This window comes from Canis aureus, chromosome 34, assembly GCF_053574225.1.
Source record: "Canis aureus isolate CA01 chromosome 34, VMU_Caureus_v.1.0, whole genome shotgun sequence".
In the NCBI taxonomy this organism is placed as follows: domain Eukaryota; kingdom Metazoa; phylum Chordata; class Mammalia; order Carnivora; family Canidae; genus Canis; species Canis aureus.
In genome coordinates, this window is record NC_135644.1 from 20,322,391 (window position 1) to 20,349,681 (window position 27,291).

Here is a 27,291-nt window from a genome sequence, read left to right on the forward strand (position 1 = left end):
AAAGTGGAGCAAAGTTGTTTTAGTTCTAAAATAAAATCATTAAATTATTCATGCCAGAGAGAAAGGAAAAAGAGTCTTACATTTTTAAAACAAAACAAAGCACTCAGGAAAGAACGACAGCCATCTCTCCATTATTCCTGTGTGGATTATCTGCACTGAGATTCACTTACATCGTAGTTTAGACATTTTGCTGGGTCTCCTCAATTCCTCAGGTGTTTGTAACTTACCCTCCCACTATCCTTCCCAAGGATGTGACCAGGAAACATTTCTATATGGTTTTGCATTTAAACTGGAAAAGCAAACAATTCATTTTTGCTCATCTCCTATAGTTTCATTAAGTAGGAGGTTATTCATTATCCTGGACAATGGAGACTTGACTGTAGTTCAAAAGAAGGAAAACAAAAGATGCCAGCCAGCTGGATCAACAAGCCTGGTTCAAAAAGAAAAAGGGAAGGTAAACTAAACCATGATTAGACTTAGAAGAAAGGATCCTCAAATAAACAAATTATGTCAACCTAAAATCTTTCCACTGTTAGCAGGAACAAAAAAGGGAAGGATTATATTAAAGACAGCTCTAATATGCAAGTGCATGTGAATGAAATATTGCTAACAACCAACCCAGATGCCACGTTCAAAATTTTTATATATAATTGAACAAAGAAAAGTAAGGTTTGCATTTCATACAACCAATAAAAAACAGGATGAAAATGTTGCCATTGTCTCTCACAAAAGTATAAAGTCAAAAAGCTCTTCAGGTATTAAAATAAACACTCAGCCTCCTGCTTCCTAAGTCATACATATTTCTAGGACATCCTAGGCAACTCCCTTGAGACACATTTCAATGGAGAGCCAGGTGGGTACACTCATTCTGAACTCCATATCTTAATTAGTGGACAAGTCCAATCTTGTGGTGGATTGATGTTTTACAAGTAATTTCTCATGTTAGCTCAAACTTAATGGTATCATAAGTGCAAAGTAGGACTGTTGATTTAGACTTACCCTGTCTCCTTCTCTACTTCTTGCTTTAGGGAGCAGACATGCTGCTGACATCGGTAGCAGAACCACTGGCAGCTTCCTCTCAGTGGTTTTGCTATGGCAAGGAGCAGAAGACCAGAGAATCTTCAAAAGATTTACCTGGAGGGACAGGGAGGAGCAAGCTACTGGCAGCTGGGGGAGAAGAGGGAGTGCAAGCTAACGCAGGCGAGGTTGGGGAAGAACGTACTGAGTTTAATATTCCATAGAAATCAGGGAAAAGATTTCTGATACTGCATTAGGATATTATGAAAATTGGGTCTTATAATATTGACATGGCTGCAATAAATATTCAGCCATCTCCACTGTGGGTTTTTTCTGGATGTGACTTTTAGGCTTTTGGTACTAGTATTAGTATCAAAGAATCTTTGCATTCAGACGGGAAAAGAATTGTTCCAAGAATCCATCCAATGCTAAGAGAAACTATAACAATAAGAAAGGCATGTGCCCAATGCCTTCTCTTTCATTTGCCATCTTTCTTTTTCCTTTGACACATCTACACACACACACACACACACAACATACACACACACACAATCTGGGAGGGGGCAGAAAGAGGGGGGTTATAAAAGAGAAAAGGAGAGAAGGAAGAAGGAGGGCAAGGGGGGGAGGATAGAATATATTTTATATGAAAGTATTTTCCAAGTAGTTGAAGTTGATAGTTTACATTTATATTCACTTACAGTGTGGAAAGACACAAATGTGAATTAACAAAAACAAAGTAAAATGATAATAATGATAATATTTACTAACTGCCTTCTATGTTCCAGATTCATAAGATGTTTTATATATGATGTCTCAATTCTTACAACAACCTGATGCCTAGACCTCATTAGCATGAAAAAACCTGAAGTTTAGAGTCATAAGCTAACACATTTAACATGTAGCAGAACCAAGAATTAATCACAGATCAAGCTGTCTCCAAAGTCTTTATTTTGGCATTATAAGATCCAGACTGCTAACCAATATGTTAACTACTCAGATAATACAATCTGCAACTAAAGAAAAGGCTGATATATTGTAAAACTCTGGTCAAAGAGAGGCAAGAATAGTTCGACAAAATTTTGAAAAATTTGCTTCAAAGAGGTTAATATCAAACCCTAATCCACATTTCCATTTATATTTCTGGTTAAATCAAAGGACTTTATAACTTATGTCTCAGGTAGTTAATACAATTCAAATGGGTTAGCATCATCATGAAAATAAACATTTACCATTACACTCCTTTCACTGTCATGCACACAACAAGCTTCAATAGTTTAGAATTTAATCTGTAAAAGCAGTATTCCAAGTATATCTTGAATTTGCAGTAGCTTCCTGGAGCCTATATAAAAATCTGAATGAGACAGTAGAATCTATGTTTTGTACGTGGACTTTACCTTTATCTGGTAAAAGACATAGTGCTGATGTGATATAAAGTCAGGAAGAAGTTTTTTGGAATTTATGAAAGTATTTTTTTCATCATTACCAAAGCACCACCAAGTAGCTCTGCTGTAAGACTTTTGACGTACCTTCCATGGTGTTGGTCAAAATACTGGCTAGACTCATTGCTCTTTGCCTTGTGGTAGGATCTTCCAGCAAATCCATGGAAACATGGTAAGAACTGGACCGTCTCTTTCTTAGTTCTGTTTCAGTAGTCGTGCCCTGAAAATAAAATTTCAGATAAAATAACTATCATTCTTAAGGGTAGCCAACCCCAAAGTGTTCCTATAACAGGTATTACTTAACTAAATGTCCACCAGATGAGAATAGCTCATTAAGGTATTGCTGGAATCAGCATGGAAGTGTTTGAAAGCCCATCAGATTCTCAGCCTTCACTGATGCCTGGGTTTGCAGTTAGGATGGACTTCAATTCCTCCATGGTGGAGCTTTTGGCTGGAGGGATCACGTCTACCATTGCATGGATACTCTTTTAGCATTTCAACCAATCCTACCTAGGACCTCAGACTGAAACCCATCATTCCTTGATTTTCTCTCAGGTTGAGTTATTAGATTGTTATAGACACTTATTCATGGTTTCATGTATGGAAAGAATTTTTAAGGCTTCCCTAATATGCATTAGTTAACAGTTCTCCTAAAATGTGAATTCAACTTGTAAAACGCTTTTGTTCATTACATATAGGTCACATTTCCTAAAATCCTTAATAATAAAAGCAAATATTAGTACTAATTTAAACTGTCTTACATTTACAAACTGACTCCACAAAACATCGACAAAACAAAACATCCTTGGTGCTGAAACTCTAATTTAAGGCAATAACACCGATTTGGGGAACTTTGATTTTTAACCATGATAAAGTGATTTGATAGTTTTCTATTCCAAAATAAACTCACCAAGATTTCAACATGGGCAGAAATTTACTCCTACTTTAGGAGATCAAACAAAGAAATTAATTATCACAGGAAGAAAGGGCAAAACTCAAGCATTTCAAATGCAGATCTGAGTGCTAATAACAAAAAAGAAATCATTTTTAGTTCTATGAGGATTCTCCCTATTTCTAAAAAGCAATGAGTCCTGTTCATCTACACTGACTTTATTGTGGAATGTGTAATTGACATTATTTTATCAACCTGCATACTTCTAATGCAGACATATTCAAAAGCAAAGTTTCCACTCAGTTGATATGATTGCCATTAATGGTGATAAACATCCATATAAATGCTATTTTCTGAGATACTCCTTATATGTATGCAAAGAAGTTGTGGATTTGTTTTTGTTTGTTCAACTAACACTCATCAAGATCAGCGATGCTCATATTTCATCACGTGTAAGTTTCATCACGGGAGGAATTTCCCTGACTTTGTTCTCTTCAGTCTTTTGGTCTAAGTAAGTCTTGCTTGTACTAGAAATCTCTTTTTTTTTTAACCATTTTATTGAAGAATGACTGACATGTAAAAAGCTGTGTATACTTAATGTACACAATTAGTGTACATTAAGTACACTAATTAAGGCCACAAATATCTCTATCACCTTCCAAAATTTCCTCCCATCCCCTTTATTTTTGTTGCTGTTATGATTTGTGATGAGAACATTTAACATAAAATCTACCATCTTAGCAAATTTTAAGTATATAATGCAGTATTGTCAACTATAGGCACTATGCTATGCAAATCTCCAGAACCTATTTATCTTGCTTAACAGAAACTTTGTACTCTTTGGCCATCAAACTCACAGAAGCAGAGAGCAGAATGGTGGTCACTAAGGGTTGGGGAGAGGGAAAATTTTTTAAGAAGCATCTCAGGGAATTCTGATGTAAGTAGTCTGAGGGTGAAGTATACTTTGAGAAACACTGGGTTAAAATGAAAATGTTTGCTTCCTTATCCATTTCTTACTCTCCATTTAAGAAAGTTAAAAAAAATTCAATGGAAGGCAATATTGCAGTATGCATAGAATGTAGGTTTAATACCCAGCATACTTGTGGTCAAATCTTAGTTCCACCATGCATGGGCCTCAGTTTCTTCCTCTGTAAAATGAGGATAATATCAGTAACTATGGGGATCCCTGGGTGGTGCAGCGGTTTGGCGCCTGCCTTTGGCCCAGGGCGCGATCCTGGAGACCCGGGATCGAATCCCACGTCGGGCTCCCGGTGCATGGAGCCTGCTTCTCCCTCTGCCTCTCTCTCTCTCTCTCTCTCTCTCTGTGTGACTATCATAAATAAATAAAGAAAAAAATATTTAAAAAAATATCAGTAACTATGATAAAGGGTTGTAGTGAAGACTTACTGAACTAACACATGTAAAGTGTTCTGGGCAGGGTCTGGTACATAGTTAGCTATGGTTATTATAACAGAGAAATTGACATCCCCTCACTACAAAATTATACTTTTTTTCACTATTTTATCTGACTCCAGGTACTTGGACTTTGGGAAAGTAGTGAAGAGAGGCCATGGGAAAAAAGTGATTAATGGTTATTTTTGTAACCTAGGAAAGAGGTAAGAAGCTCCTCTATTAGGTGAGAGAAAGCTGACTCTGTATGATTTTAATGTGGCTGAAAGAGCTTATCCAACTATAATAAATGGGATTGTATTTAAAAAATCATACAAAGAAGATTTCAATATGATTCGGCAGACTATAAAATACAACCAAATGGCACTGCTAGAATGTTTTTATGTTGGCCAATAAAATCTTATTTAATACCAAAGTTTAAAAGAACTTTATGTTTTACAAAGGAAAATGTCAAAATATATACCCCTGTAAGTATCTGCTATTTAGTTGAAACTCTTTCTTATATGCTTGATTTAGAGCCTGTTTACAAAAAGAAATCATGACCGTAATATGAAAACTGAAATCTGCTCTAAAAATTGCAATACATGACCCTACCAGGCACTTTGAGTGACTTCTTTACCACACAAACATATGATGGATGGGGTCGTTTGAGTGGGTGCTAAACATGTCACAACACTCTGACCGACAAAGAAAAAGAATGTGGCATCGAAGGATTTAGATGTCTTTAGTAATAGTATGTAACTTCAAGAGGAAGTATCAAATCCTCCTTTCAAAGAAACAGTGGTGATAAGATCCTTAACTTGTGTATTTAAATTTCTTGCATTTCATTTGGTTATCTTAATTAAACATTATGTTTGATAAATTGTTGCTGTGCTTTTGGACAAGTTTCATACCCTGAGGCCTTTAAGGATATTTTTTTCTTCTTCCCGTATAATGATTCTAATTAGATTCTATGAGAGCCAATCTAAATTTTTAAATAATTTGTAGAAGCATCTAAATAGAACAATTTGACAACGTAAGCTCCTGGACTGAGCCAACCCCAGCAAAAGATTTAACCCCAGCAAAAGATTTAATTCCTGGATATGGAAATCAAAAAACACCACCTCCTGTGCCAGCCACAGGTCCCTTCCCAACAGTGACAGTTTTCAATGGCCTCACCTCCGGAAGGAGCTGTCCAGCTGGAGACGTGAGGGCAGAAGGGCCCCCAACCAGCGAGACGACCCCGTTGCAATCCACTGCACTGTGCATCTTTCCATTCACCGGCAGGATGGGGATCACCCTGGAGGCCCGGCTGGCCTGGCTGACATTGCTATGACGCCGCTCTCCATGTCTGTGTGGCACAAACAGAGAGTCTCTCCGGCTGTCATTGTCTTCAAAGGTGCTGTGCTCATCATCAGCAAAGTCGTTCTCAGAGCCAATATCCTTTGTTCGGCCTCTGAAACTGAAAAGGCTCGCCCTACTGTTGCGTCTTGGAGAGAAAAGGGAGCCACGGATGCTCAATAAAGACTGAATAATAAGAAAGCAAACAAAACACAGATGAACAGAATTAAGAGCAGTTATCTTCAAAAATATGAGACTTGACTCATTGTTTCAGATTTGTTGACTTACCTAAAGATAAGTCATGGGACAAGTTGGAACTTGGGGCAACTGCTGGCGGTATTCAGGCACTCTCTACCAGCTTCCCCTTTTCTGTTCTGCTTTCCCTTTTTCTCCCTTCCTTCATTTTTTTTTTGTAATTTTCTGTCCTTTTCTTACATTTTACACATGCTAGATAGTCACAAGCACCCTTCAACATTATTTTGTCCCAATGTTGGCACCTAGAACAGAATTTTTTGCTAGACACTATTCTAGAAGCTAATCTCATTTAAAGTGCCAATGGAAAGCATCTAAACACACACCTACATTTAGATCCTTTGAAGCCAAAAATATACCCAGTAAGAGCTCACTGGTGACCACACCCTAATGCAAATCTTAACACAGAGGACAATAAAATCAATCTTGCTAGTAGGCCTGTTTAATTATAGTACAAGGAGCAGCTTCTCCCCCTTCCCTTTGCATATTTTATAATGTCTTCATGAATAAATTAAATAAATCAAGCTGAGAGAACTGTATGATTCATTCCCTGATTTTCACTTTTTCAGATTTCTTTCAAGAAATCTGAAAAGCACCATATTCACAAAAGTCTGGTTTTCACTAAGTATTTGGTCACAATCATGACACAGATTTCTAAATGGCCACATTGTCATTGCCACCATGTAGTTTTCCTTGATTCTTAAGCACAGCAGCATTGAACACAGTGAATCACTTCCTGTTTATACTGATTTACTTTTCTATCTTCACTGTAGTAAACACTTTCTTGCTTGTCTGATACCCATTTCTCTTTCATCTTTCAACAGTAACCTGACTATCCTTTACAAATGATCCTCAGTCAAGACTGTGACCCAGGCCTAGCCAGCAAGTGCATTCCATACCCTAGGCCGTAGAGAATCATTTAAAGATGGGCAGGGGACCCTGCTTGGTCCATTGGCAGCCACCGTTGTCTTTTACAATTGTTGAGAAAGAGGTGCATTTTTAATTGGCGTTGCTGAGAATATTGAATATAACTTTGAAGTTGCAGTGGCACCTTGCCACTCCTTTGGAGGAACCTGGGCTTGAAATATGAAGAAACACTTGGCCATAATAACATGTTTTGAGCCTTTAAATCCAACCATACCTAAAGCTACTCACAGAGGTTATTTATCTGACCTAATCAGTTCTCTCTCTCTTTTTTTTTTTTTTTACATAAGTTGGCTGGAGTTGGATTTCTATGATTATTAATAGAAAGAACAGTAATTTTATCACTTAAATGTTATTAGTTTGATCTTTTTCTTGCCAAAAGATTTAAAGCTAACTAAAATTATTTTGTACCTACATATGTTTTATATTTACTGAACAACAAGTATGCTTTCAATTTTCTTTTTGGCTAAAGAATATTTTTCCTCAATAATTCATATAAACATCTATAAAACATTTGTAAGCTTTAAACACTATCTTATGTTATGGGATTTTATTCATTATTTAAAGAAAGAGGGACATTTAAAGAGACTGATCTACTCTCCTAAGAGAAGTTCCTTCTTTTCCTGTTCCCATTTTTTTTTTATCTTATTACCAACTTCACTAGTAAGATTCCTTCTTTTCTTTTATTGTTTTCCATATAAGTAATTATTTTTATGTCTCTCTTAGACTACCCAATTTCTGTCATCTCATTGTTCTTCACATGGGACTTTGAGTAAGCTATAAAACATAAGAGTTACAAGATTTGTGACTTACTGGCTATCATTAGCTCAAAAAGGCAGGCAATAAATGCTTGGTAATAAGAAATAAGGTAAGAAACTATATGTATGCACTACATATAGTGGATACATATAGTTAACTACAAGTACTCCACTTAATTAGAGCCAGTAGAAGGCTTGGAGGGAAATAAATTATAAAACTGCACACAAGGTTTCTCTAGTTCAAAGGTGAATTATGCCATACAAGAGCACAGTTTACATGAGACAACTGAATGAAAAATGATTGTGCCCCATCTGTTAACATCAACTTCTATTGCTTACATTAATTATATAAATCCATAACAATGAAATCCTGCACCATATATAAAAGATGGTCAATAAGAAAAATCTGCCACAACAAATGAATCTCTAAAAAGCAAAACTCCTGCTTTATTATAAATAGGGAGTGAACTAATAACTTAAGGAGCTTGACTTATAAAAGTTTCAAAATAAAATATCCAGGGACACCTAGATGACTCAGTTAGTTGAGTGTCCATCCTTGGTTTTGGCTCAAGTCATGATCTCAGGGTCATGGGATTGAGCCCTGCATCAGGCTCCGCACTCAGCATGGAGTCTGCTTGAGATTCTCTCTCCCTCTCCCTCTACCCCTCCCCGACCCCTCCCCCTGCTTGCATGTGCTCTTTCTCTCTATCTAAAGTAAATTTAAAAAATCTTCTTAAAAATAAAATATCCAGATTTTCTTGAGACTTGATTAGACTGTGCTCTTGACTTCCTTCTCTCCCATCTCCCACACTAAGAAGTCAAATTGAAGTCTAAGAAATATTTCATACAATCTACCTACTCTACTGAGAAAATTATAATTTTGCAATAAAACTTCCATTATATATATATATATTTTTTAAATAGAAATGGTTACCAACACAATTAATTGCCTTTCCATCATGTCTCCACAAAACAATAGTTTTTAATACTTTGTGGTCTTGGACTTTAAAAAAACCTAACAATGAACCCTTTCATCGCTATACCTTAAAAACCTCTACCTTCCTTGATATTTTCCCTATAACTTCCAGGGACTTGGAAAGTGGAATTAGTATAAACTTAGGGTTCTCTCCCTCCCCTCTCCCTGCCTTTCTCTTTCTCTCCCTCTTCCTCTTTCTCTCTCCTTCTCCATCTTCTTAGCAATTTATCTATTTACCAGACAAAAGGAGAGTTTTTCACTTCTTTAAAATACAGATACCACTTAAGAAACTAATATCAATCTGAGCCAGATGTTGCATGCTGTATAAGTCAGTAATCACTTATCAAGCCCCAGTAGCCAGCAAATAAAGTTGCAAAGATGACAGTACTGGGGAAATGTTATATCTGTGAGAAAATTTGCAGAAAGAAGTAGGTCAGAACTTAACCTTTTCAGGCTTCACTATTTCCTCTGGAATTAGTTCTATTGGATTTGAACTGAAGCAAATTGAAGAGACTCTTTGTGGCACCTGGTGATCTGCAGTTTCAAATTTAGGCCATTTTACCTTTAGTAACCTACCTTCCTTCTCCCCCCCCCCTTCCACCCCTCCTCCCTTCTTCCTTTCCTTCCTTTTCAACATGACCAATGCTGTAAAAAGGGGATTTGATTTTTAAGGAATTCACGTTTATTAAGATTAATGTCTCCACTAATTAAATCATAATGATTGTGACAAAAACGTGAATAAGTATAAAATGTGGAATTAAAAACAAAATTCTATTTTAAATATAAAATCAACCCCACTAATCCTTTAATGTATTGTATCTCATAATGTTATTTGGACTTTGAATGAATCAAATTTACCTATAAAAATTTGACACATATTAAATATAAGATTTTGTGAGATGGTATATACTACAAAATGTATGAAGAGCAAGTACAATCCTAAATATATGTATCTTTTTAGTGAAATTAAATTGTAAGTTGCTTTATCAGTTTTTAAAAATATTCTTTCTAGTTAGGCTGATAAAGAGGAGCTTCAGTGTCATTATCAATTTTGAATACCGCTTCAGCCCTTAATAACTATATGACAATAGGGCAGCCCGGGTGGCTTAGTGGGTTAGTGCCACCTTCAGCCCAGGGCCTGATCCTGGAGACCTGGGATCGAGTCCCACATCAGGCTCCCTGCATGGAGCCTGCTTCTCTCTCTCTCTCTCTCTCTCTCTGTCTCTCTCTCTCTGTCTCTGTGTCTCTCATGAATAAATAAATAAAAATCTTAAAAAATCTACATGCCATTGGGCAATTAGGTAATTATTCAACCTCACTGGACCTAATAAATAGTGAAAATAATACTAATGTTAGCATTAATTATGACAGTGTAAAAAAGAATACCAAGGATAAAACAAGCACTTGATAAAGAATACAGCCCTCCCCTTCTCTTCACATCTGTAGACTGGGGACAACAATTATAGTACCTACTCAGGGCTGTAGTGAGGGGCTTAAATTGAGTTTAGATTGAAAGCTGCAATGTATTAGGTAAGTGTTAGCTATTATCACTGCTATCAATGTTGTTCTAATTGTTATGGTTACTAAATAATACTAAGGTTTCACTACTGGTGAAATTGTCTTTTTGAGAAACTCTGTATTTCTGGTAATTCTCTTGGTGATTTCAAAAATTAAGGATCCTAAATTTCAAAGTTTCAACAGCTCGTGTTGGTACAAAAGCCACAGGCACCCAGTGAACATTTACTGCAATATATAATCAGGGTTTTTAGTGCAAATCTTACATTAAACATGAGAGAGATAATCAAGTGCTATTGAACACCACTGTTTATTTAGTGTCATAAATATTCCTCAGCACCCCACCTAAGAATTTTGGCTACACTTCTAGAAAAATTTTGCTTCAGTTCTCCTTGAAACAAGAGTTTGAAGAATGATTCTTCCGATGAAGTTTTGTATGTGAATGGGAACAACTACACAGATGGTCTGAAAGAACACATGGTTCATTTCTAGGAACCTGCCACTCAGAAGACCCATAGTCACTGGGTCCAGGCACAGTAGTGTAGCTAAGAAGGGATGGGGACCATCTGCTGATAATTTCTCCTGTAGAAAATTGTCCCAAGATGTTTGAGTCTTCAGCAAAACCTCAAAACCATAAACTTCCCAAGCTCAGTGGGATATACACTCTAAAAATGCTTTCTTGGGATTTTAGAAAGTTGTAAAACTCACAAAGTCTCGGAGGTGACAAACACAACACTTGATCATTACAATTCTGAAAGTACCGCACCATCCAAGGAGAAGGTGGTTTTATTTCTACCAAACTCTGGCATATCTTAAAAAAAATGGTCTGTTACGAAAACACAATTTCTGCTAATATATCATTGGCTAATGATATATTTACCTGATGTGGAGAAGAGAACCTTTTTTCATATGTCAGCCTGCTTCCTTCTAAGGAAAAACGGAAACCTTTTCTTCTTATACTGTCTTCGGATTCGGATTTGCGAACCCCATCTTCCTTCTCTTCTTCTCCAGACTGCTCTTTCTGCTTCTTTTTCTTCCTTCTGTTTTTCAGCTCTTTTTCACTCTTGGAGCTCAACTTTGATGCTACTGAAGAACTCTCTGAGAAAACTCCTATCCCACCAGCACCACTGAACTCTCTTGATTCTGCAGATGCGGCTGCAGCTGCTGCCTGGAAGCACATATGTGAAATGGTAGTTGCATACAAACCTTAAAAACTTTATCCCCATTTACTGCTTAATCTGTCTTCAGTATCATGAATACAATCTTGAAAGACAATTCTCCATTATGGTCCATATTTTGGAAAACCATGCATTGTCATTAGACCAATTAAAGAATTAAACTTTAAAGACACATGGAAGATGATACGTGTGACTTTGATGGAAACTTTAAAGATCTGGCCTCTTACTATGCTCTCTAATTATTCAATAATATTAGTAAGACATTCAAATATCATAACAATTTTTTATGACTTAACCACTCTATTAAGAAGGAAACAATTTAAGAACGATTTCCTGTTTTAACCTGATTTATCACACTTCCACTTGACAATAACTTTTAGCACCAGTCTAAATCATTGAACTTAATTCAGCCAACTATTTTAATAAATGTTTTGTCTGTCTTTCACATAAGTGGAGCATTTCACTAAGAAATGTACAAGAAAGGGATCCCTGGGTGGCCCAGCAGTTTAGCTAGTGCCTGCCTTTGGCCCAGGGTGTGATCTTGGGGTCCTGGGATCGAGTCCCACATCGGGCTCCCTGCATGGAGCCTACTTCTCCCTCTGCCTGTGTCTCTGACTGTCTCTGTCTGTGTCTCTCATGAATAAATAAATAAAATCTTTAAAAAAAGAAAAAGAAATGTACAAGAAAAACATATTACAGAATATATATATATATATATATATATATATATATATATATGAATCTCAGATCAATGGCTTCTGACTGAATTTCTAAATTATAATAGTACAGCTTTGGGAAAGACATAGTATTCTAGGTTGTTGCTGTTACCTCAGTATATTTTATCTACCTGACCTTTATTAAATATTTAGGATACTTAGTATTAAAGGAGAACTGTAGTCAAGATCCAAGGGAAGCCAAAAATAGGCATTGGAATAGTTAATGCCATTAAGTCAAAGAAATACAATTAGAGCAATCTTTGCCTCATTTCGAAGTCTTATCAAGCCCAAATTAAATTATTTTAACAGAATAGGAGGCAAAGAATGTAGTCATTTACTATATTTACATACCAGGGCTTTTTTCTTATGCAATCCATAAACTTGCGTTTAAACACCTTTCAGGGGCACTTGATGGGATGAGCACTGGGTGTTATTATATATGTTGGCAAATTGAACACCAATAAAAAATAAATTTATTTAAAAAATGCCAAAATAACAAAATAGATTAATAAGTTTTTCTGGGTAAAGTAAGTAAATAAAGAGAATTTGTTCATTTTTTCAAAAATAAATAAATAAACACCCTTCAAATAAAAAAATAAATATTATATATGTCTTTGTTTTTCCAGATTCTAGGAAATAATCTCGGTTTGACTCTGTTTTCTGACCTTTCCCCTCTCTACTGACACTAACAAAGAAGCAACTATAACAAATTCATCTTCCCCAGGAAATCAAGAAAATACTTCGATTGAGGGCATGTAGGCCTAAATATTTTGTGAGTCTGAGTAAATGAGGAGTCACAAGGGAGAAAAAAGTGTCACTAAAGCAATTATAGTTCTTGATGTTTTGATGCCATCAGCACTGACAGTAATCAACATAAAATAATAATCTCCTAAAAATCAAACAGGTTTCTAAAACCAAACAAACACATATGACATGTTTCAAATGCTACTTTTATCCATTGCTGATTTTGTGTAGTAAATGCTACTGACCTCATCAGTGTGGTCACGGGATTGAAATCAACAAACACAAAAGAGTTCTATGTTTGCTAACTATACCTGAGCTTCTTCTTGTTGTTTTTTTAGTTGTTCGAGCATCTGCTGAAATTCAGCTTCTTTCTGTTCAGCTTCCTCAAGAGTTGCCTGATTCTGTTCCTCGTAGGCCATAGCCACCACAGCCAGGATTAAATTTATAAGGTAGAATGAGCCCAAGAAAATGACCAGCACAAAAAATATCATATATGTTTTCCCAGCAGCACGTAGCGTCTGCAAAAATGTAAGAGATGTTTTATTAAATTTTATATAGATATTACAAGTTCACACTCCCAAGTAATAAAGTATTTTGTAGCAGTTCCCTTGATCTCAGTATTTCATGCTTCCCAGAGGAATCATTTTATCTGTTCTCACCAGTTGGTAAAGGTTTTCCCAGAAGTCTTGAGTCATGAGACGAAATAATGACAAGAAGGCCCAACTAAAGGTATCAAAGCTTGTATAGCCATAGTTGGGGTTTCTACCAGCCTTCACACAGATATATCCTTCCGGACACTGGCTGTAATTAGATTAAAAGAAAGAGAAAGTCAGTACTGCAAGTCTGCTGGGTGACTTCCCTGTTTTTATAGATGCCATAGTCTATTTTATACGACAGTAGGGAAAACAGATTTCTCTCACCTTACCCAGCACTTAACTCAGCACTATGTGGACTGATTTACATAATAACAGAATGTATTAAGTCTATTTGTGTGTTCCTCTGTGATTCATAATTGTCATTATATTTATCATGTCTCCATATAAAAGCAATCATATCATGATGAGTATCTTCTGGGACTTGTAGACATGAACAGAAGAATAGTCTACCCAGAAAAAAAACAATTTTCACTGAAGATATCTAGAGGCAAAGTGTGCGTGTGAGTGTGGCAGTAGGGAAGTGGGATGAAGGAACGATGGATGGGGACACATGGAGATGAGGGAGTGACTCTGCACACTGACAGTTTCCTAGTTATGACCGTAATGATCAAGCCAAACCTGGCCGCAATATTGTGCCTGACATTTCTGGGCTACATGATCTTGGGTAAGTCTCCCAACTTTCCTAATCTTCAAGTACCTCATATGTAAGAAAGGGCTAATGACAGAACTAATGTCCACAATATCATCTTCCATTGAAGAACATCAGACTTATTCTATGGTTCTAAATTCTTACCAAACAGGGAAAGGTAATTGTTTCTCTGAATTTTCCTAGGCTTTAGCTCCAGGTGCAATACTTCTTAATAACAAAGTTCAGATGTCAATCATAATAATCAAAAGCACTTATTGAATGCTGTAATAGCTACATACTCACTAATCCATTTAATCCTCACAGCAACTCTCTTATTATACCCATTTATCACATGAGGAAACTAAGGCCAGGGCAGGGGGTATTATTTGTTAGAGTCAGGCTTGAATCTATGCAAACTTTCCAGCCTGCGCTCTTAACCACTTTGCTAAAATATGCTCGACACACACTCACCATGACTCAGATACTGACATTATCTTCAGAGATCTTACATTTGAAGCCATGGAGACCACATTAGCATATATAAAATATCACACTTACAAAAGTACATGCTTATGAATTCCATTAACTTAATCTTCTAATACATATGTACTGCTTTTCTGTTTTCCAATGAACTAATTTGGAAGATTAGCTGTGACCTAGTATGGAAAAATAATTGCCGCATATAAGTGTGTGAAGGAGGTGAGAATCCACACTTATTTCAGCTATTTTGAGAATCAGTGTGAAGTGGAATTTATGGAGGGCTCTGAATGAGGAGCCAGCGAGGGCTGGGTGGGTGGGAGGTGGCAATGGACTTGGGCCGATGGAGCAGTGTGGACTGTAATTCAATACGAAACATCACTTACCCTGCATCTGAGCTGTTGCCACAAAGCAGAGCATCATTTTGCCCTTCCAAAAAATAAAAGTGACCTATTTAAAGAGTAAGGAACAGAAAGAATCATTTAAAAAAAAAGCCCTCAAAACACTTGAGCCATTGTGTTTAGGTAATACACTTCACAAATTTTTCAACCAATATGAAATGGACAAAATAAAAAGATGTACATGGCTAAGTGAAAATATTTTAATAATAACTGAATACTAAACAAATACCAAAATATAAAATTTTTAATTAAACAAATGTTTGGAAAATCTTTTTTAAAAAAGAATTTTTAAAAGGAAGGAATAACTATTATAGCATTCTCATGTCAGCATTTATTGCAAATGTAAACTCAAATTGCTGGGGATAGTTAAAAAAAAAAGAATTGCCAAATTAAGTCTGGCACAAAAAGTGAGAGAAAGGGAAGCCTTGTTGCTTCAAATTGCTTCCATGCAAGTAAAATTTTACTTTATAAGTACTTTTTTGCCTGGACTCAAAATAGATTCAGACATTTTTTTCCTACCAGTTTTAACTTAATTTCCTGTGAAAAGTGGGGTTCAGTTTTTTTTTCTTTCTATGATGCTCTAAATAAGTATTGTGTTTGGGAGTTTGGCTTGATTACTGTCTTTTAAAGGAACAGGATAAACTTGTTTTTTTGAAGATATATAATTTTCTAAGTATATCTAATTTCTATTCTTAGGAAATACCTTATATATAACTTTAATAAGTTGCAAAGATGGTCTCAAAAAACATACACGTACATAAATGTACAAATTCACATACAAAAACACATAAACACTAAAACACATACATATACTCCACAAAAAATTATTATAATTGTTTTTAGGACTACTTAAAGCCTATATCGAAGGAACACCCTAATGTACTATGCAGGGAAATACGGGCCATAGGTTTGCAAAAAGTTTTAGATCCTTACCTCACAATATATACCAAAACATATTTCTAGATTATTAAAAATTGGAGATTTAAAAACAAATCTATTAATATAATACAAAGAATATGTGTTTTCTGTATAGAAGCATTTTCTAAACTTAGAGAAAAATGAAAACAAATTTGATGACTGTGTTGCCTAAAAAATAAAATCACTTAAGCATCACAAACAAGCAGTAAGATGAAAAACAAGCTAAATATATTTGCCCAAAAAAGACAAAATGTTAACATGCTTTATAAATTAAAGAATTCATATGAATTTCTCCAAAATTTACTATCACTTGATGAAGTAATGGGTAAAAAAATCAACAGATAATTCACATTTTATGAAATATAAAACTTGCTAATGATACTAATAAACATAGTTTAACAGTTCTACTGCAATAATACTTAAGGAACAAGAGGAGCACTTTTCTTTCTACCAAAAGATTTTAAAATACAGTAATAGTCAATATTAGGGAGAGTTCAGTAAGATGATCAGTGACGTAGGGAGTATATAGTGGTATGATCTCTCTTTAGAGCAATCTGACACTCTATCTCCATAGCTTTAATCTTGTTATATCCTTTGATACCCACTCCCATCAACCAAACTCTATCAATAGAAATTTATCTGAAGGAAATAATCAGAAATAGAGAAAAGATTAATGTGCAAATATTGTTACTGTGCTGCTATTTTAACATTGATAATTAAGAAACCTCATAAATAATGAAATTTTAAAAAACTATCCGATGAATCTTAATCTCTGCTATAGAAATCTTTTTTTTTTTTTAAATGTTTATTTACTTATGATAGTCACACACACAGAGAGAGAGAGAGGCAGAGAGAGAAGCAGGCTCCATGCACCGGGAGCCCGACGTGGGACTCGATCCCGGGTCTCCAGGATCGCGCCCTGGGCCAAAGGCAGGCGCCAAACCACTGCGCCACCCAGGGATCCCTATAGAAATCTTTATAAGAATACTAACTCTTAAAACAATTTGAAACGGGATGAAACTTCAGATGGTTCTAAAAACTATGAAGGATGCCTTAGAATCAGTATCCCGGTGGAATACTGATAATCAGCAGACCAATGGGAGTTTGTTAGCTAATTGCACATGGAGAAGGAGGGACTTAGACATCCAAATGACAGAGAGGCTGGCTTCAACGATAAGAAATCATACTCATGTATATGGCCTCATAAGTCTATGTCCATTCCTAAATAAAACCAAACTATACTGATAAACGACTCTAATACAATGATTGACATCGAAAAGATAAATTACAATAACAGTTTGAGTTCACACTTTCCCATCATCAATAAGTGAATGGATAATTTGGGACTGCTTAACTTTCTGATAAGTACACAAATGCCTATTTCCATCTTGGTGAATGATTTCTCTATTTCCAGTGCATTTCATATGCACTCAATACATATAGTGAGTCAACCAAATAAGGCCAAGTTATTTTTCTCCAGTGTTCCTAACCATGCATTTCAGCGTAATACACCATTCAAACTGCTGATTTATTTACTAATGACTGAGAATTCCTTCCTGACCAATGCTTACCAAGTTTTTTTTGTTTGTTTATACAGCATAAAATGGTATTGCTTTCAATGCTGGTTTAGGAAAAAGATAACGCATTTCCAAATGATAACTTCTATCATACGACTGATAGGTAAGGAAAAAGGAGCAAAATATCATTATCATAAGGATCATTTGATTTCCATATCACATGTATTATCTTAAATTGGTTAAGTCATTTAGTTCACATTAAAATTGAGACAACTTCCTGCTATATGTATTTGTCTAATTAAAGGACTAAACAACTTAATGGTTAAAAAAGTATATCTTACTTTTATCCTCAATATATTCATCCCAGTTAAACATGCTCACTGTCCTATTGAACATGGTACCATTCCCATCCAATGAATTATTAAAGAAGGAAGTGATGTTTATTTCAAAGGAAGAATTATCTGGGGGCCATTGCAAGCATTTATTCCGCAGGTTGCCCATAAACAGCTGCAGTCCTATGAGTGCAAACACACTCAGACAGAACACAGTCAGAATCATTACATCAGAGAGCTTCTTCACCGACTGGATCAGGGCCCCCACAATGGTCTTCAGGCCTATGAATAAAATCAGAGGGAGGAATGTCAATATACTATTCAACAGCTACTTTGTTGACAAAAACATCATGAGCTTGTCCTGGAAAATAAAGATGTCATGCAGAATGCCAACAATATTAGTTTAATGTTTGTGACTAAATAACATTTTCATGAAAAGCCTGTAGCTGGTGAAAATGAATGAAAGCAGAACTTGTATGTTCGTTAGAAAACCGTGAATGGAAATGAACCGAAAGTGTTCCAAATACCCCTCAGAGCAAAAGAAATGATTTTGTTATTCATGCTTAAACATCAACCTTGTGTAAATATTTTGCTTGTATTTGCAGATGTCTTACTCCCTAACCTCTTATTGATTTTAGAAAAATCTATATGAATAAAGCAGTAAGAAATCTTGAAGTCAATGGATTATGAAGTTAAATACTTGTGAATTCTGCAAGTTTGAATATGGGTTAAAAAAGGAAGACATCTGAAAACTGAGCCCCATGCAGCACTCATGCTATCTCTTGCTCTTTCATTTATCTGCAGATAAGAAAATCACCAGTTTTCAACCTAGATGGTCAAATTTGCATCAGTCTGAACGCCTCACAGTTTAGCTTCTATGCGGAAAGCTTGATGTAACAGGATGCAAACCATGTAGCCTGTTGCTGCAAATGCCTCATGCAAAGACTCGTTAAACTCAAAGGCTGATTTAGAACAGTTTTAAAGAAAGCAAGAAGTAAAAGCAAAGAATCAAATCCATCCAAAATATGATGTCCTGATTCTTGCTTTTTTTTTTTTTTTTACATATTTCTTTGCAACGTGTGACAAGCAAAAGGCTTATGCACAAAAAGCTGAGATTGTAGCACCAATGCAGTAAAGTCAGCCTCGGTGTTTAACCTAGCTCTCACCTGGAATGACTGAAATTGTTTTCAGTGCTCGGAGAACTCTGAATGTTCTCAGCGCTGAGACATTGCCCAGATCCACAAACTCTGTCACGTATCTGTAATAGGGAGTTCACACACAACACAATAACAAAACACAAGAAACAGTTGGAGATATAAGGGGCCTACCACCTTATACCAGTTTCTTCTTACCTGGAATTACAGAAATAGTTTTCAAAGCTCTCAAGACTCTGAAAGTTCGAAGAGCTGAAACATTGCCTAGGTTTACAAATTCTGTTACATACCTGTAGAATTAAATCAGAGTTATTCAGAATTTCGGGAAATCTAAGTCTACGTTGGTCTTTCATCAAGACCTTTTCAACTTCAATGAGTGTTGCCATGAGATTTCCCAATTAAGAGAAAAATGGAATTGTCTTTAATCATTATCTATGTTACTTGGGTACTTTATTTTACAACTTTACAGTCCTAACTGAATCCAAAGTTATACAATTTACTACTAGATTCTTAATTTCTCCAAAGTGCATCATTTGATTAGATGAAAAATATTCTAAGTTCCCATGAAAACTAAGAAAAATGCTTGATCTGTCAAGGGAAGCCACCAAGGAGAAATATAGTGTAGGCCCCCACCAATGATCTATTATTCCAGGATGGAAAATGTATGAAGATACTTACGCAAAAGTAATGACTGTGAAATCCAACCAATTCCATGGATCCCGGAGAAATGTGAAATCTTCTAAACAAAAGCCCCTTGCAAGTATTTTTATAAGTGATTCAAATGTATAAATTCCTGTAAAGGTGTACCTGAGAGGAAATAGCCAAGCCCACATTAAAGATCTAGTAGGCAATTGACATGTACATGTGTTAAAGGAAATCTAACAAGCAAAAATTAGAAGCTTCCATATGGGTATGTACTATCTTCCTATGATGTAAGCTTAGATAGAGTTTAAGGCAAAAGAAACATCATATTCTAAAAGACATTCTCATTGAGTATGAGTAAACAAGTATCGTATTTGCTACATTAACTAATTTGAAATATACATAGCTTATAATATCTATATGATGATATTACCTGAAATACACTGGCTATTGGTCTGATTTAAGCAAATAGGTATTAACCTCTAAATTAATGAAGCATTGTGTTTAATAAAATATGTATCATTAAGTGCCATGAAATATATACTAATAAAAGATAGGTGATAGCTGAGACGCTTGGGTGGCTCAGTTGGTTAAAAGTTGCACTCTTGATTTCAGCTCAGGTTATGATCTCAAGGTTGTGGGATCAAGCCCCTCATCAGGCTCTGCACCCAGTGGGAAGTTTGCTTGAGGATTCTCTCTCTCTCTGCCCCTCTCCTTGGAGGTGCTCTCTTTCTCTCTCTTTCTCTATCTCCCTCTCTCTAAAATAAATAAATCATAAAAAAAGAAAAGAAAAGAAAAGAAAAAAGAAAGAAAGAAAGAAAGAAAGAAAGAAAGAAAGAAAGAAAGAAAGAAAGAAAGAAAGGTGATAGCCATGAGAAAAAGAACAGATAAACTAAGCATAACTTTTATCATTGGATATTAGTAATCACTGAAGATATTCAAAAGAATATGAGACTCACAAAGAAGATAAAGGGCTACAAACATTGGCAAACAAGTACAGTAGTTTGAGCTAATGAATGAGCCACTGCAAGCTTTGTCCTATGGAAAATTAGTGGTTGAAATGATCTTGAATCATTGTTTAAACTTGTCTGGTGTAGAGGACCTAGTATGATTTGCTAAAGAAAGTGATGGAGTTTCAAGATAGTAAATTTGAAAAATAAGGGATTACAGTATTGAAAAATATTTTTTTATTTTCTACTTACTCCACATTCTTTGTCCAGTCTGGAGGGTTACTCATGGTCATAAATACACAGTTGGTGAGAATAGTGCACATAATGAGCACATTGAATAAAGTAGAAGAGTATTGTCAAGGAAGACAAAATTCAATGGAAAAATCTTACTTTTTGCCCCACCATGCCTTTTACATCATGAAGCTTAGAACTTTTATGCCCTTATTATTTTATTCTTGAGTCCAACTTTTCCATTTCTGTAATTCAACAACCACATATTTAGGCAATGTCAGGCCAAGCCCTCAACTATTTTGAGGCCATTTTTTAGGGGTTTCTTAGTAATTAAAGAGATGGGTTCATTGATAAATAATTTATCAATTTAAGTTTTTTAAATGACAGATTCTACTTAACTACTGAGCTGCAAGTTTAGTGTGTCTGTAAATCATGACAAAAATTCAACAAAAGAATTTAAGTGATCACTTAAATTCATTATAATTCCATTATAAGGATCATTCTGGTAGGATGTATTTAATATGATCCTTTTTAAGTTGAGTGTATAATACATGGTAATTGCTGATAAAATTTGAAATAGTAAGAAAAGATGGCTGATATTAGTGATGGCATGTCTTGGTTTTGTAACTGTGGCCAAATTACTTGTAATGTACCTAAAACTCGGTTCAATTCACTATAAAAGTGAGAAAAAATTCCCATTTCACAGAATTGCTATGAGGATCAAATGAGTTAAAATACACAAAAACTCCTATGCTTAAGGTGCCTGGTAAAGAAAAGATGCTCAATAAATTGCTTTCCTAACTTCCTGAATCATAAAGAACATAACTTTTAACAAACATCTGGTTTGTGTCACTGTACCCACTTTGCCTTTGCAGACAGAGCTGATGTCCTTCCCTTTCCTTTATACCGAAAAACAATGAAAACTCAGAGAAAATATATTCAGCTGTAAGATAATTAAAATAACTTTCAGGGTTAAGAAAAAGCATAAGAAAGATTCTGTTGCAATTATGTAAAACCACAACCTTTATCAATGTAAATTCAGACGCAATAATAAAAATCCCAGAAATTGAATAGATGCTATTTATAATCCTTCTTACTCTTAATTTTTATTATAAATTTTCACATTACTGGCACATAACAAAATAGTAACATGATTTTAAGTGCAGTAAAATAGGACAGTGAGTAGCCAATGCTGCATTAATCTACAATGGAAATTTCTTTGCATCTACAACTGCCTTTAGTCAAAGTAACTCATTTTTCATTTTTACTAACAGTGACAGAAGGTACTTGCTTACTTCTCAGCTTGTTCCAATGTGTCCACATAAAAACAGTCCTAACTGAATGATGTGGATCAGCCACGTGAGGGCACTAGAACCTAGAGAACACTTTAGAAAAAAAAAAAAAAAACACCATTTGGAAGAAGAAACATCTACTTTTTCTTAATTGCTAGAAATAAAAGTAAAAAAAATCAAGATGATTTGCTATCAATATATAAAACTAGAAGATCTTCTCCGTCTGCTGGCCTGCTAGGTCCTACGGGAGAAAACAACTCCCTTTGGCAGTTGGCACCATCCTAAAAATACATGGTTCTGAACCCCCACAGTCCTCTACACAGTCCTGTATTTCTCCACTTAGCTCCATCTCCTACCCTCTGCAAACACAATTCCAATTTTCTAATCCTCTCTGATCTCCAACCCTTCCCCCAACCCCACCTTTCCACCCTGAAGCTGATGTCCTTATTTCCTACTCACTGAAAGAAAAGATAGCATCAGACTGCCAGGTCTCTATTTCCCATCCCCAAGCTAATAAACTTCTCTGGAAGCTTCAGGACCTATTCTTTATTCCCACCTGTTTCAATGGGGAAAGTTTTCAATGCCTCCACTCATACTCTGGACACCTTCTTCCTTTCCAGAATACTTCAGAAATCTCATCACTTTTTTTCTCTTAGGTTCAGTATCTCCCACACTATTGGGAACTTCCTATCAATATAAGCTTGCTTAAGCCTCTCTTATCTTATCCCTCTTATTGGGAGGGCAGACTTTCTCCCAACATTGAATCTTCTGTAAGTACTTATAGCCCTAATTTTCCTCCTTTTCACAGCCAAACTTCTTGAAAGAGCCATTTATCTTTTCTTGCCCTCATGTACCCAGTACATCTTCAGCCTACTAGCTTTTCTATCTAAAGATGGTAGAGTCTTTATATTTTTTCACTAAAGGAAAGGTCAATTTTGAGTTCTTATTTGACTTGCTCTCTCAGCAGTATTCAGCAAGGAAGATTCTTCCCTTTTTCATTATGTTTTCTTCCCTTCCCTTTATTGAAGTCCTAATTCCCTGGTTTCCTCATGCCTCATGGGCAACAATTTCTTTGCATCCTTTGAAATGCTGCAATTCCCTTTAAAAAAGGAGATATGATATCTCAGCCATTTCCCCCCTCTCCTGCTATATTCATCCTAGCAGAGTTCATCAACAGAGTCAAGTACCATTTATGTAGCCACCATCTCAACAACTTCTCTCAAGGTTAGACCTCTCTGCTCAACTCTCCACAATCAAGTGTTCAAAAGGCATCTGTACTATATATCTCATTGATACTTTAATCATTTAGAAGAATTTGAATTCTAAAACTAAGGTAAAAATCTTTTCATCTCATCCTTCCCCCCGACCCTCCATACTGCTCTTTGAATTCCTGTATCTTATAAAATATTCCATGATCCAGCCAGGAACCTAGAAGAAATCCCAGATTTTTCTCTCTCCCTAAACCTCTGCATCCAATTTAGCACCAAAATCTGTCAATTCTATCAGTGCACTTTTGGATCCTCCTATCACTAAAAAATCCAGTGCCACCAAGTATAACTTAGATTATTGCAGTTTCCTCCAAACTGGTCTTTCTGAATCCATGTTTAGTTCTTTTTGATCCATTCTGCATCTTGTGCCAAAATGACCCGTGTAAATGCAATTTGGATGATTTCAATAGCTTTCCACTATTCTGAGGATGATGATCTAACACAGTCTAGACTGTAGAAGGTGTGACCCCTGTCTACTCCTCTAGTTTTGTATTTTTTACTTGTTTTTTTTTGTATTCTTTACTCTTAATTGCATTCTTCTATGTTACTGTAATTGTTTTACAGCATCTAATGAAATACTCACTTTCTCAAATAAGAGTCTTTGCAAATGCCACCTCCTCTCCCTACAAATGCTCTCTACTGCACTATAGCCAATTTATACTTATTTTTTAGTACTCATTTTGAAAAATATTTCTCATAGAAAGTTATTCACCACAATACCTCACCTTTTTAGGTCTACCAGTTATACATCCCCATAGCATCTTATACTATTCTTCCAATGACTAATTTTAATGCTGATCTTTTCTTCTACTAGACAGCTTTGTGGGCAGACACCATGTCTATAGTATTCCCCCACTAAATCCTTGCCATTTTGCACAGTTGACTACTGAATGAAATAAAATTTGCAACTCATTTACTACTAAATGGAATGACATTTTTCCTTTTTAATGATTTTTGAGGATTGATTGATATGGGATAAAAATACAGCATGAAATTTGTCTTCATGTATATTGAATACTCAAGTTTCTGCACTTCATTTTTTGAAAGAGAACAGAAGGCAAACATAGGTGGAAATTAACCTCATGGGATTTATGTCATATAATGATCTGAGTCATGGTTTTATGACCCTTAAAAAAGATTTACTCTTTATATTGGTAGAATTTAATAATATATAATGAAGTTAATATATAAATTTCAATATTATTAAGCAATAGAGTGATTATTGTCCTGTAAGTCACAATTAATGAAGTATTTATGCTCAAATAGGAATTTTCCATATTGCATGACTATCCTTTTAATAATAAAAATATACTTAAGTTAAAGATCCTGACAGACATTCAGGAAAGGAAAGCAAATAAAACTATTTTGTTTTTAAAAGAAAATAAGTGACAACTACAGTTATCTTTTTTTATAAATAGCTTTTTATTTAATAGGTATCTCTAAATAGGTTGTGTATTAGAATTCATCAACTTTTGAAAATCACTGTGGATTAATTTTATCAGTTACATACTTTTAAAATTCCTGGAATTTGGTTAATGACTTTTTGTAGACTTTTGTAGGGTTTTAGATAATCATAATGAATATACAGGTACCAAAAAGATGTGGGTATGGATTTTGTATTGGTGATACCACAGGTTGAAAAAGCACAGAAACCCCACATCAAGACAGATTTCAAGAGGCAAGAACTAGTAATAAAATATGTAAATCCTACATTATTCTAAATATATAGGCCAAGACATTAACAAAGTATATATATATATATAATATATGTATATATAGTATTATATAATATACATATTTTATATGTATAAAATAAAATATATTTTATACATATAAAATTTTTATTTTATTTATTTATGAGAGACACAGATTGAGAAGCAGAGACATAGGCAGAGGGAGAAGCAGGCTCTACGCAGGAAGCCTGATGCAGGACTCCATCCCGGGAATTCCGGGATCACGCCCTGAGTCAAAGGCAGATGCTCAACCGCTGAGCAACCCAGGTGTCCCAACAAAGTCTATTTTTTCAAAATAATGTATCCCCGAACAATATTTCCTGAAGAGCTTGGGAATATAAAATAAAATAGAGGAAGACTAACCTTAAATAATTTCAGGAAAAAAGGCTCTTTTAATCTATTAATTTATTTATGCCAGGTATTAATAAAAATGTGTTAACCTTTGATCGGTACTGTCATTTGGCAAATATAAAATATTTTCTGCATGTATATGATGAAAAAAACTTCCAGTTCATACCAAATATGGTTTATGTAACCTTTGACATGAAACCCAATATTTAAAATATTTTAAAGCACTGAAGGAGGGCACCTGGGTGGCTCAGTCAGTTAAGCGTCTCCTTCCTCTCAGGTCATGATCCCAGCATCCTGGACTGAGGGGGGAGCCTGCTTCTCCCTCTCCTGGCTCATGTTCTCTCTCACTATTTCTGTCTCTCTGTCTCAAATAAATAAATAAAATCTTAAAAAAACAATAAAGCACTTGAAGGACAGGCCAGATGCATCTTTTACCAACTATTTTAGCAAGTTGCTTAATTCTAGGATGTTCAGTTTTCTTATGTAAATATAGGACTAATGCTTCCCTTAGAGGATACAGTTCTTTTTATTATCATTAATCATTTGTTTATTGAATATAACATGGAGGGCATTTCTTTATTATTCTTAAAGAAGGGTCAGTCATTGTTTGGGAGTCTGTCCAGGGACTTTGTAATGTTTTATAATATCCTGAGGATGTTGCTGAGGTATTCTTTAAACTAAAGGGAGAAAGCAATTTAACATTAGAGTTTTGTTTTTGTTAACATAAAAATGGAAAATTCAAAGCAGAGTAGGCTAGACCTGTTTCCACCTATCAGTACATATTTCCAAGCTAGCAGAAATATTAAATAAATGTTATATACATCCTTTTAACTCTTGAGCTGTTTAATTCTATGCCTAACCATCTTCCTAACTGTGTGATATCACATGAGGACTTTTGAGCATTAAGAGCAGGGGAAATGGATATTGTAGGTTGTTCCCTCTCCTCTCCTACAAGCCTACACAGTTCTTTGTAGGGAAAACCAGAACTTTTTTTATTTCTACATGGACACCATATCATTTTGGAATGACTAAAAAGCCTACTTCTTATTTAATGAATTAGTAAGTTGAAGCCACTGAAAATAACCTTTGGAATACATACGGACAGCAATAGTGGCAATGCACCTAGGACATTATACCTGAGAGTTTTCTTCTGTTGGGTGGAAAATGCAAAGAGCACTGGGCTGAGGATGAGAAGACTTGGTCTGAAGTATCAGCTCTGCCACTGACATAAAATGTAGCCTTAGAAAGGGAGTAAACAGGCCTGGGACTCAGTTAAATTGTCTGCGAAATGAGAAGGTTGTACAATCACATTGTGTTTTGGTCACTGACAGCTCCAAACCCTGGTGTCATATAAACATTTTTAAAGTAGTGAAAGTAGTGATTTATACAGAATTCTTTGTGGAATTCCTTGGCAATGTGAGAGTTTTCCTTTACAAATCTTACAGCAGTTGCTGTTAAAATTGTCTACTACAACAAACAACAGCTATCATAGCAACAATTTATCAAGTACCTACTAGGTGCTAGTCATGATGCCAGGTACTTATCATACATTTTATTATTATTAATGTATAAATTTTAATCCAAATTTTATAGATGGATA

The 27,291-nt window shown here is 35.3% G+C and overlaps 1 protein-coding gene across 2 annotated transcripts in view; it reads right to left on the reverse strand.

The window, feature by feature from the left end:
• Window positions 1–27,291, reverse strand: part of SCN2A (sodium voltage-gated channel alpha subunit 2) — a 135,434-nt gene that overhangs the window by 53,208 nt on the left and 54,935 nt on the right. For both annotated transcript variants that reach the window (XM_077883435.1, XM_077883436.1), the window contains exons 4-13: window positions 21,069–21,158; window positions 19,903–20,031; window positions 19,237–19,328; window positions 18,080–18,352; window positions 15,289–15,352; window positions 13,801–13,942; window positions 13,453–13,659; window positions 11,384–11,671; window positions 5,917–6,264; window positions 2,544–2,676 (exon numbers count right to left, since the gene is read on the reverse strand). In XM_077883435.1, coding sequence (XP_077739561.1) covers window positions 2,544–2,676; window positions 5,917–6,264; window positions 11,384–11,671; window positions 13,453–13,659; window positions 13,801–13,942; window positions 15,289–15,352; window positions 18,080–18,352; window positions 19,237–19,328; window positions 19,903–20,031; window positions 21,069–21,158 — 1,766 coding nt within the window. The remainder of the gene's footprint in view (window positions 1–2,543; window positions 2,677–5,916; window positions 6,265–11,383; window positions 11,672–13,452; window positions 13,660–13,800; window positions 13,943–15,288; window positions 15,353–18,079; window positions 18,353–19,236; window positions 19,329–19,902; window positions 20,032–21,068; window positions 21,159–27,291) is intronic.